Source organism: Panicum virgatum, chromosome 7K (assembly GCF_016808335.1).
Source record: "Panicum virgatum strain AP13 chromosome 7K, P.virgatum_v5, whole genome shotgun sequence".
NCBI lineage: Eukaryota > Viridiplantae > Streptophyta > Magnoliopsida > Poales > Poaceae > Panicum > Panicum virgatum.
The window spans coordinates 47,202,207-47,218,228 of record NC_053142.1 but is presented as its reverse complement, the minus strand read 5'-3'; the positions used below and the strand labels follow the sequence as shown (position 1 = coordinate 47,218,228).

Below are 16,022 nucleotides of genomic sequence, written 5' to 3'. Positions count from 1 at the left end.
TATTTTTTTCTTAAGTCAAACTATCTCAAGTCTGAGCAATCAAATTTATAAAGAAGAGTATCGTAACACCACATAGATATACTATGAAAACATATTTCATGTTGAATATAATGGTAATTACTCCATCCGTTTCAAAATGTAGATCGTTTTGACATTTCTAGATTCATATATTTTGCTATGTATCTAGACATATATTATATTTAGATGTATAGCAAATACTATGAATCTAAAAAGTCAAAACAACATACATTTTGGAACAGATGGAGTGTTTGTTATCATAAGGATACGGTACTTTCTCCATATAAACTTAGTCCAAACAGAAAATGGTTTCACATATAGGAAAAAACTAAAAGAGACTTTTTTTTTCATGGGACGAAGAGAGTAGTTAATTAATTAACAATTTTTTTAGCATAAAACTCAGTTCCATCATATTTAATTTTTTTATTATCCAATGAGTTGGTGGGATGCGTTCTGACGCCTCATCGCCCTGTTCGGCTTGGCTATAAGTTAGCCGCTATGCCAGCTGCGGCTGATCTTCTCTCTCAAGCACTGTTATGCACTGTAGAAACAGCCAGCTCCAGCCGGCTTATATTCCAACCGAACAGGCTTCTTTATTAGAAAAAAAAAGGAAACGAAAGCTGTAGCGCACCGGTGGATCAAGCAATGGACGACCCGACGACGAAGCGCGTGGCCATCGTCGGCGCCGGCGCCAGCGGCCTGGCGGCGTGCAAGCACGCGCTGGCCAAGGGCTTCCGGCCGGTGGTCTTCGAGGCCGACGAGGGCCTCGGCGGCGCGTGGAGGCACACGCTGGCCTCCACGCGGCTGCAGACGCCGGCGCCCAGCTACCGGTTCTCGGACTTCCCCTGGCCGCCGGCCGTGTCCACCGAGCTGTTCCCGCGGCACGACCAGGTGGTGGAGTACCTCGCCGCCTACGCGCGCCGCTTCGGCGTGCTGGAGCGCGTCCGGTTCGGCAGCACGGTGCTCCGCGCCGAGTACGCCGGCGCGCCGGAGGAGCAGGTCGCCGCCTGGGAGCGGTGGGCCGGCAACGGCGAGGCCTTCGGCGACGGCACTGGCGAGTGGCTGCTCACCGTGCAGCACCGTGGATCGGAGGCTACGCAGGCAATGCAGCTAGTCTAATTTGCTGAGCATTAATTGTAGTTTCACAAACTCAAAGCTGATTGCAATTTTGTTGTGCAGATGTACAGGTTTGACTTTTTGATACTGTGCCTCGGGAAGTTCAGCGGAGTGGCGAACACTCCGGCGTTCCCGGCGAACCGAGGGCCCGAGGTGTTCCGGGGACAGGTGCTCCACTCCATGGACTACTCGCGCATGGGCGCCGCCGCCGCCGCCGAGCTGATCAGAGGCAAGCGCGTCGCCGTGGTGGGCTCCGGCAAGTCGGCCTACGACACGGCCGCGGAGTGCGCCGGCGCGAACGGCGCCAGGTTCCCGTGCACCATGGTCTGCCGGAGCCCGCAGTGGATGCTCAACGGCGGGTTCGTGTGGGGCGTCAGCATCGGGCACCTCTTCAAGAACCGGCTGGCCGAGCTGATGGTGCCTCGCAAGCCCGGCGAGGGGCTCGCGCTCACCCTCCTCGCCATGCTGCTCTCCCCTCTGGTGCCTTGCCTTCCTGCTCCTCCCGATCTCTTCTTCTTCTTCCTCCTTCTTCCCTACAAGTCTAGAACACACAGCTAGCTCCTGCTAATCGGAGTGCGACGCCGCACGCCGCCGCGCCGTTCCGTGTGCAGAGATGGCTGATCTCGAAGCTGACCGAGGCCTACTTCAAGGCGCGCATCCCGATGCGGGAGCACGGGATGGTGCCGGACTGGAGCTTCGCGTGGACCATCTCGGCGTGCCGGCTCGGCGTCCTGCCGAACGGGTTCTACGACAGGGTGGCGGAGGGCAGCGTCGTGATCAAGAGGGCCAGGTCCGTGAGCTTCTGCGCGGACAGGCTGGTGCTTGGCGAGGGCGAGGGCGACGCCGGGGAGCGCGTCGAGGCGGACGTCGTCGTGCTCGCCACCGGCTTCCGCGGCGCCGACAAGCTGAGGGGGATCTTCGCCTCGCCGAGGTTCAGGGAGATGGTGGCGGGCGGTCCGGACAACCCGGCTCCTCACTACAGGTCAGCACGCGTCGCTCATTTGCTTTCGCCGTCGATGATCCTCGATCGAGTTCGCCGCCGCGCCGCCGACAGATGATTCTCCCTCCGTGCAGGCAGTGCGTGCACCCGCGGATCCCGCAGATGGCGGTCATCGGCTTCTCGGACAACTCGTCGAGCATATACGGCTACGAGATGATGGCCAAGTGGGTGGCGCACCTCCTCGACGGCGCCTTCCGGCTGCCCAGCGTCGCGCGGATGGAGAGGAGCGTGGCGGAGTGGGGCGAGTACGTCAAGAGGCACGGCGCCGTCGACGGCGAGGGCCCGTGCATCAGCGCCGCCAATACCTGGTACAACGACGAGCTCTGCCGGGACATGGGCTACAATCCGCGGAGGAAGAAGGGGATCCTTGCCGAGTGGCTCCAACCCTACGGCCCGGCTGACTATGCCGGTATCCGCTGAAGCATACTCCAACCAAAGCATGCACAGTTGATTCATTCCAAGAACTTGAATCGTCAGCAACTTCATGTAATTGCAAGAGACATTATAAATGTGTCGTTTCTCGCTCAAGCAATTCAATTGGACATCCGTACATCAAAAAAGCACCGGAATGGTTGAATTTGTACATGACAACAGAACTTGAACTCTCCATGTATATGAGCAAAGCAGCAAAGGCTTTTCATGGTTTGAGTCCCTGGATTTCTGATCTTTACAGAGAAGAAATGTACATGAAAACTTGCTGACGGCAAAACCAGATGCACATAGTTGGCCTTTTGCATGCGAAGGGTAGGAATGAACAAAAATCAAATTCCAACCCCCGTTCCCAGAAAATGAAAATTAAAGCAAAACTCAACAGGAGAAAATAGAAAGACTTTCAAGATCTCCGACTTCTCCCTAAAAGTCGTCGATCCATCCCCATCAAGGCCACCAATTCTTTCAAACTTCTGCTGACTCAACCCTTTCAGTACAAATTAATAACCTGAGTTTCACTGAAACCAATATTGTCAGTGGAATTTCCCATGGCCATCAACACTGAGCACTAGTACCGCTTTCCGAGAAACACGCCGATGAGTACGGACAGCAGGGCAACTCCCAGGATGAACTTGAAGGCCATGATCCCAGAAGGTTCTTGCACTTCTTTCTGGCTTAGGTTTGGCGAGGTCGTGTCAGCAGCTGAAGATCTGTCGTGTTGTTTGCCTGAAGTTGTTGATGAATCCATGGTGAATTCCCGGGATCTCAACTGGACAGCATCATTTGCCTGCAAAGAGATCATGTGATTAGTTGCTAATAACAAATGATCAGAAATAAGGTAACCAATAGATTTCACCAGCATGTCTCTGCTTACCTGTTCCTCAGATTTAGAGTAAGCTACCTTCAGCTTCTGTTCAAGGTCCTGCACCTTCTTCTCCAATTCAACACTCTTGCTTACTTTTTGTGTCAATTTGTTGAACTCCGTGGTGACCTCAGCAAGTTTATCCCTCTCTTCTGTGACCTGGAAAGCTCAGACGATTCAATGAAAGAGCAAAAAGTTGCGACCTAGCTAATGAATCATGCATCTTAGCAAGTTGGTAAATTAAATTCCAACAAAAAAAGGCACGTCCTGTATTAGCCAGAACCTAGAAGTATGGGTGCCGCAAAAGTAAGCTCCATCATGCTATTATAATATTTGCTGACCTTATGTATGAATATGATGATGGTCCCTTTACAATTAAATAATGCTGCAAGGATAATGTGTACCTTCTGCTTGTAGTGTGCGTCAACTGATTGTAGCTTCTGTGTAAGAGCTTCGATCTGTTTCTCCAAGTCGTTGGCATACTGACGCTGAGCTTCCAGCTCGTCCAGTGAATGAGTTTTATCCGCTTCCCATTGAACCTCCCTTAAAGAAACTTGTTCTTCCTGTCAAAAGAAAAATTATCCACTTATAAAAAGTCCACCAATATCATAAATACTAGAGTGTCCAAGTAAAACATCATGTAATATAGTACACTAGCTTTTAGTATTGTGATTTATTTGCCACAAAAACATGTGTATTTTTCCTCAGAATCTATAGCCATAACAGACTTAAGACTCAGGTACAGGAGGCCTAAAAATCTGAAAAGCGCCATAGTGCCCTCTTTCAGGCCCAACAGGTGAATTAGCACATAGCATAAAATGAAAACACAGAGAAACCAACCTTTCGCTTGTAATGGATCTCAGATTCTTGGAGCTGTTGTTTAAGAGCTGATACTTGCAGTTCAAGCTCTGCAGTACGCTGCTGCTCAGCTTCCAGTTGATCCTCTGAATACTTCCTATAGGCATCCCACTTTATCTCTCTCACCGAAGCTTGTTCTTCCTGCAAAAACAAAAAAAATTCATGTCAAGATTGGCTCAGGCAATTTTGGAAAAGAGATATGTCTGTTTTAAATATTATTGGCCCTTGAGTTGACAACTTCGGTCATGTCAAGATAGTTGAGCACAACGCAGTACAAAGAGGAGGGTGCCTATTTGTTCCAAGATCAAAGTGAGACAGGTTTACGATTTCTCAACAACTGAAAGAGATAAAGAAGCAAACCCAAGGCACATAAGTTTTGTCTCTAAACAAGTAGGCCGCAATATATTTGGCAAACCCTAAGTTTCTTAGCAATAAGGCTTGAAAATAAGAAAATTATATTGGATTTTGTTTTTATATAACACCAGTTTACCTGATTTGCTATGGTATGGTAGGCACCATCCAGTTCCTTTCTTATTTCCAACAACTGTTGTTCCAACTCATCTTTCTCATGCTGTAAGTTTGCATGTTCCTGCATCTTTGCTGTTAGTGCTTCATCCTTTTCAGTTGTTTCCACCTGCATGGTCTTTATCTGAAAATGTTGTATACAATATACAGATGAAACAACATTTCCAGGTCAAAACCCCAAATAGTCTTGAGAGAGAGAAACAGCGACACATACCTCCTCCATGTACTTTATCTCGGATAATGTAATCTGTCGCTCCAGTTTTGATAGGTGCAACTCTTTTTCTGACTTGTCCACATTCATTTTCTCCTCCAACTTGGCTACTGCTTCCTCTAGCTCTTTCTTTGTAGTTTCATATTTGTCATTCAATATCTGCTTCTCTTCGAGTGTACTTTGGTATTTGCTCTTCAGTTCATCATGCTCTTCCATGGTAGAAGATACCTGAAAATTGTTCTACTTTAGCTAATGGAAAAATAATCTTTATTTTCTAATGCTATGTAATGGTACAGGAACATATATTGAAGCTACAGAATTAAGCAGAAGTAACAATTAAGCGTTCAATTACCTGGATTTCTATTTCTGCTTTGCGCTCAATCATTCCATCTAGCGTTTTACGCAGTGAATGAATCTCTTCAGATGCCCCCTCCTTTTCTGCTACTGCAGCAGCAAGTGCAAGTTGTAATTCGTTCAACTTGTTCTGATGCACTTCCAACTCCACATTCAAACTACTATTTGCTTGAGCCAAGCTTTCCTTCTCTGTAAGGAAATGCTCAACCTTGCTTTGTGCCTCCTCAAGCTGTTCCTCCAGGATCTTTATCTTCTGTGAAGCTTCATCAAATTTAACTTTGTGATTTTCTTCAGTGGCAGCAGCTTCTGTTGCCTGCTCTTCGTAATATCCCAACTCAATTTCAAGGGCATCCAGCTTCTTACTCAATTCTTTAACTTCACCTTCTTTCTGTGCTATCGTCTCAAGAGCTTCACGGAGCTGAGCTTCAATCTCTTCATTCTTTGATTCAGCTGCAGAATGGAGCTCCAAGCTCCGTGTGTGCACCTCTGTCAGGTGTGAGATTGTCCTCTCATGAACAGTTAGCTTCTCTGCAGCTTCTTCCTTCTCAGCATGAGTAGAGTTAAACCGTTCCTGTAGCTCATCAAACATGGCCATCCTAGCATCCACTTCCTCTTTTAATGTCTTGTTTCTAATAGCCAGCTTTTCATTCTCAGCTTTGAGTAAAGCCAGCTTCTCCGTCAAGTCTGTAACTTCATCTTCCTTTTGTGCCACCTTTTCAAGAACTTCACGCAGTTGACTCTCAATTTCTGCATTCTTCGACTCAGCTACAGATCGGAGCTCCAAGCCTCTTGAATGCTCTTCTGTCAAATGTTCTATTTTTCTCTCATGAACAGCCAACTTCTCTGCAATTTCTTCTTTCTCAGAATTTACAGAACTACACTTCTCCTGCAGCTCATCAACCATCACCAGCTTAGCATTGATCTCCTGTTTTAAGGCTTCATTTACATGTGTCAAACTTTCGATCTCAGACTCGAGGGCAACCAGTTTTTCGTTCAAGTTTTTCACCTCAGTCTCTTTCTGCTCTGCTGCCTCAAGAGCTTCACGCAATTGAGCTTCGATTTCTGCATTCCTTGATTCAGCTGCAGATTGAAGCTCTATACCTCTACTGTGCACCTCAGTCAAATGTTCTACTGTCTTTTCATGCTCAGCTAGCTTAGCAACAACTTCTTCCTTTTCAGCCCGAGTAGAATTAAGCTGTTCCTGAACTTCATGAAGCATTGCCAGCTTCGCATCAAGTTCCTCTTTCAGGGCCTGATTTGTTCCACTAAGCATTGTAAGCTCAGCTAACGCCTGCTCTGCCTTTGACTCAGCATCAGAGACCTTGATCTTGAGTTCTTCAATGGTGGACTCATGAGTTGAAATCTCTGATTCAAAGGCTTCGAGCTCCACCTTCATAGATTCCACCTCTTCAGTGGCTGCAGTTGCTCTTGATTGATAAGATGCTGCTTGTTCCTCAGCCAACTTCAGCTTTTCAGACAGTTGCTGGCACTCTGTGTCCTTCTGAGCTAAGTTGTCTGCTGATTGTTGGAGCTTCATCTCTGTATCTTCAAGTAAAGACTGGTACAGAGCTTCCGAGTCTATTTTTTTTGAAGTGGCGTGTTCCAGTGCCCTCCCTTTGTGCTCCAGCTGCTCTTCTGCAGATTTAAGCTTCTCAAGCACTGAGCTTTCTCTAATACCCAGAGACCGCAGTTCATTTTCCACCTCTTCCATTTTACCACGGGCAGATTCTAATTCACCCTGTAAAGTTTCGGCCTGCTTCTCTGCTTCCAAATGCTTTATGGTTGCTTTCTTTGTTAGTTCTTCAAACTTCTCCTTTTCTTCATTAACTTGAGCCAAGCTCTCTGACAACTCAGCCTCTGTTTGCTTTGCTTGTGCTAATGAAGTCTCGAGGTTAGTTGATTTCTCCTTGTATGCTTCAAGCTCCCCAGAAAGCTCATCAATCTTCACATGACAATTATTGCACTCTATCGTAGCAGCTTTAAGGTCTTGCTCAAGATCTATGCCCGTCTTCTCAGCAGATGCTAACTTTGACTCTAACTCACTAAGCTGCAGCTTCAGGTTCTGTTCCGAAGCAGTTAATTCCTGAATTTGAGTTTCAAGCTCTGAAACCCTTTCCATTGCGGATTCGGCAGCTGTTTTCGATGCAGTGTGCAGGTCATTAAGAGATTTTAGATTTATCTCAAGTTCTTCTTTGTGTAATTGTGCTTCCGAGAGAAGTGATCTTGTTTTGCTATGATCATCACCGGCCTCGTTTATCTGGGACTCCAGTTGACTGTACATGTCATTCTTAGTGGAGAGCTGCAGGTTCAGATCAGCAATGGTGTTTTCATGGTGTTCTTTTTCTTCTCCCAACTTCATCAGCTCTTGTTGTAGATCCAGCACCTTCAATTCTTGGCTCTGCAAACTCTCTTCAAATGATTGTTTTTCCTTCAAATTTGCTTGAAGTTTAGCTTCATACTCTGCCGTTAGTTCTTCAATTTTCTTCTTTTCTTCAGTTATTTGGCTCAATGACTCCATAAGCTCCTTCTCTTTCTTGCTAGCTTCTTCCACCACAGCTTCAAGACTAGCTGCTTTTGTCTGATAAGCTTCTAGATCATCGGAAAGTTGTGAAACCTTGCTTCTGTATTGCTCGAGTTCAGTATCAACCCCCTTGAGCTTTTCATATGTGCTGTTCAGCTCCTGCTCCAGCTCCTGTGTCCTGGAGTATGCACCTTCAGCATCAGTCTTTGATGCGTGCAGCAAATCTTCCAGCTCAAGGCTCCTTTGCTGAACTGAATGAGCTTGTTCTTGATGCTCTGAGCATTTATCGGTCAGCTCCTTGACTTGCTGTTCAAGTAGCTGATTTTTAGATAATGAGGAATCTAGGGACGATTGTAACTCATTGATTTTTTCTTTGTATCCCTCTACACTGGCCACTGCTTCTTCAAGCTGCGTTCCTTTTTCTGCTGATACAGCCACTTCTTGTTGAATACGCTCTTTCATCAACTCTATTTCTTCACTTGATGCAACTAATTTATTTTCAATCTCACTCAGTTTTTTCTCAAGGTCTGAACCGTTCTTCTCAGCAGCTTCCACACTTGCGTCAGCTTCTTTTAGTTGTGACTTGAGTACCTCTTCAGCTGCATGCATTGCCTGGATCTGTGCTTCAAGCTCGAGAATCTTCTGGTTTGCATTTTCTCCAAACAGTTTGGACTCACCATGCTGCTCACTGAGAGAGTTCAGATTCAGCTCCAATTCTTCTTTTTGTGACAGTGTTTCTGCGAGGGCCAACTGTGCTTTAGCAAGCTTATCTTCAGCCTGATGCAGCATGGAGTCTTTTTCTGAAAGTTTTGAGTTAAGATCAACAAGAGACCCTTGGATAGTATTGTTTTCATCCTTCAATTTGTCGAGCTGAGTCTGCAAGATGACTATCTGCTCATTTTGCTTCTCTAGTGCAGCTTCACTTGTCTGTCTGTCTTTTGCCTGCTCATCAAGTTTTGTCTCCAATTCCTGCAAACTCAAAAGCTTTGCTTGTAGCTCTTCATGTGCTGTAGTAAGTTCATTCTCTAGTTTAATAGTCTTCTCTTTAAGAGACTCTTCAGATGAACAATGAAGATTCAACTCTTCAGTTAGTTTACTGATGTCAGCATCCTGAGAGGCAAGTTTCTGTTCCAAATCAGCCACTTGTGACTTTGACAGCTCTAGTGCTTCTTGTACCACCTTGAGTTCTGAGATTGTGCTTCTCAGTGATTCTTCTATTTGTTGATGGTCTGTGGCCTTATCTTGATGTTCCTTTATCTCCTCCTGAAGACTGCTAATTTGTTTTTCCATTTCCTCCATATTCAACTGTGCCTGTTCCAGCATCTTATCAAGTTCTGAGGCCCTCTTTGCTTCCTGTGCAGCATGCAAGCTTCTTTCATCCTTCAGCTCTTCAAGTTTGCAGAGCTTATCTGCTGATGAATCTAATTCAGCTTCAATTTCTTGAATCCTCTTTTTCGAGCTTTGGAGCTCAGAATCCAGCTCCTTCAGGGACTTCGTTGCTTCAGCCAGTTCCTTATCTTTCATTGCCAGAGAGCTTTGAGCTTCTTGTAGATAACTGTCCTGCAGGCTCTGCTTATTTTCTGCTTCTGTCAAGTCCTTAACCAGTTTGTCTTTTTCAGATTCAAGCTCTTCAATACGCTTTGTCAGCTCACTCAATTGTTCTGTTTGTTGGTTCAACATGGAGGAGTCTAGATGTCTTGTGTTTGCTGCAACTGATTGTTCTTCATGGGTTGTCATATTTTCTTCTTGTGTATCAATTTCCTTTTCAACAGGAGATGTATCAACCTTTGTACTTGGAGCTGCCGTTTCTTCCTCCATTTTTGTTAAACCAAAATTTTCCTTCACATCTATCAGCTCAAACCCATCAGATCCCGTTCCATCATCTTCATCATTGTGTGCTTCCTTCACTTGCAGATTGGCATTACCATTCAGTAGATCTTCTTTTTCATCAATTTGTGCCTGTGAATGTGGCATTGTCATAATTCAGTGATCCGTTTGGAGCTTAAAGGAATACCAGAAATTGGATAGTAACGTTCGAGAAAATTTAAATAGTAACAGTGTGCCAAGTTTCACTAATCTCGCCTAAGGTTGTTAGCCCGAGTGGTGCGAAGCAACCGGCGGCACCCCACAGGTGGGGGGTTCGATCCCCCACCGGGGCGGATTTACCCCGCCTGTGGGGAAAAATCCCCTCGCTGTGCTCCCGAAGTGCTTGGGCTGTGCGACCCGGCGCTGGGTAACGGTTGCCGCGAGTGTGGTCCGGCCCAGCTGCAACGGAGCCTCCGGCTACAAGGCCGGGAGTCGGGGTTCGGGGATTTTCTCGGCCGGGCATTACGGCCCTCTTCTTAGAGTAATACCGTGGGGGTGGTCTTTCCCCCACCGGCCGAGTTTTTTTTTAAAGTTTCACTAATCTCAACCCAAAGTTTTAGCTTTGCTTGGTGGTGTATTTGGTAATAACACCACCCCTCACCCTGGTTTCTATAACCCTATTAAGAAATGGGTACAACTATTTACAGCCTGAAAGTCTGAAACTGAAAATGCATTTGATTTTTCTAATAATCTCAACCCAAAGTTTTAGCTTTGCTTGGTGGTGTATTTGGTAATAACACCACCCCTCACCCTGGTTTCTATAACCTTATTAAGCAATGGGTGCAACTATTTACAGCCTGAAAGTCTGAAACTGAAAATGCATTTGATTTTTCTAATATATAACCTCACCAAACCAATCCTGAAAACTGCAATGCAATGTTCAATACACACTGCAATCATATTTTGTATTATGTATGTACAGAATCAAATGTAACAAGGATACCAGAGAGGTGAAGATCCTAACATGACAAACACCATATATGGAAAAAAATGAGTTCAGAGAGAACACTTTTTTGGCGTCACAAGGAAATGTGTTGACATTATTGGAAGCTAAATTTTACTCATCAATTAGATGCGGTAAACACACTATTACACTAGACATCAATAAAACATCATAGTAAACCGACAACAAGACTCCTGTTGCTCAATGGGCATTAATAGCAAACAGAATGATCTCACCAACCGTCACCAGGGATATGTTTCCTTACCGGCGTCTTATCAGGCACCTTAAGATCAGTCGTCTCTGGAGCACTTACATCGGGCCCCTGTTCGGCTTCCATATTGCACTACTTCAGCTGTCCGTCCATGCAGATCACAGAAAGAATCACTAGCATCAATCCCTGAATCGAATCATAGATAAAAACAAGCAAGGCTAAGCTGAAAGCAGACACTCGAAAGTCCAACGACATTAAAAAACGGGCTTCTTTTACAGACTGGATGATGAAGAATACAGGGGAAAAGGTAGCGCTAGAATCCAATGTCTACAGTAAAGTAAAACATTCTGGTACCAAGAAAGAATTAGCGGATTCCTTCTTCCACCAAAACCTTACCGACTGCACGGAAGTCGATCCGATATCAATTGAATCGCAATCATGCAAAGGAGCCCACGGAGCAAGTGGAAAAGGTCGCATGCATATGGCATCGAATAACACAAGATGCGCAAAAGGAAATATCGAAACTTGGAATTGATCTGAGCTCATCAACTCTTGAAGGACAAGATTGTAGCTGCCAAACGCAAGGACGGATAGCAACACACAACTCAGCAACCCGCCAGGAAAAAAGCAAAGCCAAAAGACAAAGACGACAGCCCGCGCTCACCAACCTCCCCACGATCGCTGGCGGCCTACCCCGATCGGAGACATGCCATCTGCAGCGCCTGCAAAGTCAAAAAGAGCGATCCGATCGGAGCGAGCAGAACACCACCGGGTCCGCACAGAGAAATCCGCCGCCCGCCGCCGCCACCCCCGCCGGCCGGCAAGATCGCCGATCGGAACAGCAGAAAAGGAAAGCAAGCAGGGAAGCAAGAGGCGAACGAAGAGAAGAACAGAAACTGTAGCAACAGCTTTCCTGCTCCGGAAGTACGAACCGGAGAGAAGCCAAAGAACACCCACAAGCTTGCCATGGTGACTCCAAAACCAGACCAAATCGGTTCAAAATGGCAGCAACCGCAAGCAACGCCAGCACTTCCGAACTAAATCACCGGGCCGTCGGCGGACAATCGCAAACAGGGACGAGCCGGGCTAAAAAGAAATAAACGGAAAAGGATCGAAAATATCGGACCTTTCTGAAACAGGTAAACAGACTTTCTAATCGGAAGAAACGGAAGTCACCACCTTGGGTTGGAAGAGGTCCCGGCGGGGCGCGATCCTCCTTGCTCCTCCGCTTTGCTTCCCCTCCCCCCTCGCCGGTTGCAAGCAAGCAGCGGCGATCGAAAACCAGAACCAGCCCCACCCCTAGAAATCGAGAGGGAGAGAATCTTTTTTATTTTGTGTGTGGGGTTTTTCCTTCGTGGGAGGGTTTATATTCTCAGGTGGTGCGCGGTGTATGCGGCTGGATACGTGCCGCTGAGTTGGCCGGGTCCGGCAGGTGGGGCCCGCCCGCAGGCCGGAGCGGCTGCTGGGCTCACCGAGCCCGTGCGCTCACCGCCCTCAACAGCCAACAGCCCCTGCAGGTGGGGTCCTAGCGGTTGGGGGCCCGCATGTAAGAGGGTGAGGAACGTCCGGCGGCGTGGTGAAAATACCGAATTACCCCCGGGCGCGAGATGCTGCGGATGTTGGGGGCGGGGCGGCGGCAGTAATTCCCGATGACTTCCCCCCCTGACGTATATCGAAACTATTTTACGTGGTTGATGAATTTTATTTTGGTAATAATAGTAATATTCTAGGGGCAGTATTTGAGTTGACGTGGATTCATCGAACACAGATTAGGCATTGCAAGAATTTCATCCAACACATGTAGAATGGGAGTGGTTTGGGATGGATTTCATTCTCTCTTTTTTTAATATAAAATGGAATTCTTTCTCCCCGTTTGGACTTGCACACCGTGGGCCTACTTGGTTGCCGGCCACAATTCGCCACAGCCAGAGAGCGCCACAACTGTTGCTAGGAAATGCACTGCATAAAAAAAAAGAGAAGGTTATGGTGCTGCCTCATTCTAGGAACCGGCTAAACAGCTGCGTCGGTTTTCCTGGCGCCGTGGCTGGTGTGTGGCCTTGTGGGTCCAGCATTTTTCTTTTGCACAAAAATGGGTCCAGCAAATTTAAAACAATGTAAAGAAAAACAACAATACTGGGGCTCTCAAAATGACAAAGAAAATTTGTTCCCACATCAAGTCGTTTTCACGCATCCCACTTAATGAACACATTTCCCTTTTGGAGGATACTTTCTCATTCAAGATTAATTGCATTAATTATATTTCGAGGCCGATCACTTTGCTTGCGAGAAAATGATGCGTCGATAATGCATGCCAAAAGGCGCTTCCATCGTGCACGTCTTTAGTTTTAGAGTTTGGATTACCTTGCAAGCCTACCTCTCTGTTCATCCGCAAACAAAGAACTCCAATCATTTTCAGTTGTGCCCTCAGTACCTCCATCAGCAAGACCGATGCTCCTGTCTATCTCTAACCGCAATTTTCAGTGACCATAACCAATTATTCGGAAATCATTGGATGAATCGATCTGTGCCTAAAATCAATATGCGTGGTCCTTCTGGTATGGGCGAATTCGCATAAGAAATTGTCTCATGCTTTTTTTGCGGGTATAATTGTCTCATGCTATCAAAGGCTTTACCTCCATCTCCATGCTGATGTGTTTATACAAAAGGGTAAACATTTGATTTTTTTCTATTTAAGTTAAGAAGTAGTAAATGTTAGATTCTCTGACTTGGCCTGCCAAGAAAGACCACTTCAACAGACAAATAAAAAGTTAACACAAGCCAATAATCACATCTTGTCACGCTATCTGCGATAACCTTCGAGTCTACATCAAGCAAGATAATATAAAAATCCACCGCAAAAACTTTAATCAAATACAAGTTATTTTTCTATATATATCCGGCTAGGATGGCAGGCACGGCTGGCCACCGCAAAGTTTAAAGAGAGCTTGCAAGGTTGGCAGGAGAGGAAATAGTATTGTCTCCGTGGCCGGTACAGACCAGTTGAGCTCAGCCACAAGCTCCATGATGCCGTTGGCTTTTGCGTCTCTGTGGCTGTGGGTAGGTCTCGTCGGGCCCACGGCGCAGTGGACGGCGGGGGATAATCCGCCGGCCACAGCCACAGCCACACCCCCACCGACCCGCCGGCGGGGGAGCTTTCGGCATGCTGATGATGCTGTCACTGCCTGCAAGTACTTGTCTCTAGCTCGGCTCAAGAACATCAGCAAGCAAATGGAGAAGCTTAGTTTAGTTTTATTTTTGTGTTTTCTGAAAGGCTACTTTATTATACTCCTAGATTCATCTTGTATTGCTTGGGCAGTTTCTTCAGACCTTTTTGTTTCTAACTCGCATCATAATTCCATATCACACGGCATTCTTGTTCACAAATTTTGTAATTCTTTTTAGCAGATAAAATCAAATTCAGTATTTTTTTAAGGAAGTTGGGGTTCGAATGGTGAAAGGAATGTACCAAGAAATGAGCTACTACAGTTGACAGACAGTGTTGCACATGTGCATTAGTACTTAAGAGATCGACCATTTGCCTGCTCCGATATTTTGCTTGCTTGCTTTTCAGCTCACAGAATCCCTGCTACTGTTGCCCTCTTGTAATCTTGCGGGTCTCCAGATCTGAAACTCTTGCTGCACCACTTGTCCTGCCCATCGACAGTCACTGTGGCAACCCCGGATCTTGTTGGTCAAAAAAATGGTTTGAATCCCACACAAATTTGGCAAATTCCTGAAGGCATGTGTGCAAAGCTGCGGCCGCAGGTGACCCGGTCCATGTGATGTTCAGATGTTCTGAAGCATCCGATGCAGCATCATTGCGCGCTGATTACTGCCCGCAGCCCGTAAACACACTTTCTCACTGGCCAAGTCACCACGCTTTGTCCTAACGAAGTATCATATGCTAGTCAGCACGCATTCAGCCAGGTTGGCCCTTTTTCTGCCCGTGTGGTTTGAAACTCTGAATCTGCCTCTTCTGCCTCGCCCAATTGTCCAAACTCGTTCAAAATTTCTGCTGTACCATTCAAATCGACGTAGGCTGAACTTGACAAAATCCAAAGGTAGCCCGGGCCGGTAGCTGACTAGCTCGACGCCGGTCCCGGTCGTGGTGTGCAAACACCTTCCTTTTTTCAACTGTGAATCCGTCAGCCATCGGTCTAGGTTTTGGACTGAAAATTCTTCAACCGCCCCCCCTGCGCTTTTCCTCTTCCTTTCATCATCATCATCTCCTCTCTCAAATCCCCACCAACAATTTGGAGTCGATTTGGTAGCGAGTGCCAGGCCGGCAAATTCCGGGCGAAACAAACACAATTGCATTCGGAAGCGTTGGTGCCGCGCCGAAGCTTTTCGAGCAGGATTGGAACTATGTCGCGTGAAATGAAATTCCTCGAAAATTTGGGCCGTCGTCGCCGCAGCTGCGCCGCTCATCTCACTGGTGAAGAGTTCGCCGGCTGGCCTGTTCCTTTCAGCTGTCCGGTTCCTTTCAGCTGTCCGGCGACCGGCGAGGCGGCGGCGGCTGGTCCTAAAACCGCAGCAGGCCCGGTGGCACCGAAAGGCGAGGCTAGTAACCGTCAAACAAATTGGATCGGCCCTTTCCCGCGATCTGACGTGGACGACACCTCTTCTCCGGGCCCACGGCCACCGCCCAGTGGGCTTTCCAGCTGTGACGCGGGGCCCCCCATGTGTACTTGCTTGGCCCGGCTAGGCACGTCGTCTTCGCGCCCAATGAATGACGCCTGGGCCCAGCCTGCCAGCGGAACAGAGCGCCCTTGCACTGCGCGGAACAGAGCGCCCGCCAACGCCTTTGCTCGCTGCCCGTGCCGCCGTGTCTGATGATTCGCTGATGTCATGAGCGTGCTGCTGTACCCCCATGGGAGGTGACTGCATCCCCAAGCAGGCAGGTCTTCGTGCGTGGGGGCCACTGACATACGGGCCCACTCAAAAGGAGGCTGAAAGCATCAAAGCAACACTGGACTGGCGTTTTCAAAAAAAAAAAACACTTGACTGGCTAGCGGCTACCGTTTCAGGATTCAGCAATGAGCCTATGACCAGATTTTCCGATACATTTCAGCATAATTGAGTTTGTATATGAAAATTATAGCACAAAA

At 47.1% G+C, this 16,022-nt stretch overlaps 2 protein-coding genes across 5 annotated transcripts; one reads left to right on the top strand and one right to left on the bottom strand.

The window, feature by feature from the left end:
- The first annotated feature begins 561 nt into the window (after positions 1-561).
- On the top strand, positions 562-2,799 carry LOC120641768 (probable flavin-containing monooxygenase 1). The gene is made up of 4 exons (XM_039917999.1): positions 562-1,119; positions 1,198-1,614; positions 1,746-2,116; positions 2,209-2,799. Exons 1-4 carry the CDS (start codon positions 664-666, stop codon positions 2,552-2,554), a joined length of 1,590 nt encoding a protein of 529 aa, XP_039773933.1. The 5' UTR covers positions 562-663; the 3' UTR covers positions 2,555-2,799.
- Positions 2,651-12,288, bottom strand: LOC120641766 (myosin-14-like). Of its 4 annotated transcripts, none has more exons than XM_039917995.1 (9): positions 12,094-12,288; positions 10,969-11,055; positions 5,372-9,853; positions 5,023-5,247; positions 4,774-4,932; positions 4,266-4,424; positions 3,830-3,988; positions 3,438-3,584; positions 2,651-3,350 (listed from the first exon to the last, which is right to left on the bottom strand). In XM_039917995.1, the coding sequence occupies exons 2-9, from the start codon at positions 11,038-11,040 to the stop codon at positions 3,132-3,134; spliced, it is 5,622 nt and encodes a 1,873-aa protein (XP_039773929.1). In that variant the 5' UTR covers positions 11,041-11,055; positions 12,094-12,288; the 3' UTR covers positions 2,651-3,131. The 4 variants fall into 4 exon arrangements, with proteins under 4 accessions (XP_039773929.1, XP_039773930.1, XP_039773932.1 ...); XM_039917996.1 differs by having other exon boundaries at positions 2,665-3,350; positions 10,969-11,100; positions 12,094-12,254; XM_039917998.1 differs by having other exon boundaries at positions 2,665-3,350; positions 10,969-11,100; positions 11,311-12,252.
- Positions 12,289-16,022: the final 3,734 nt, after the last annotated feature.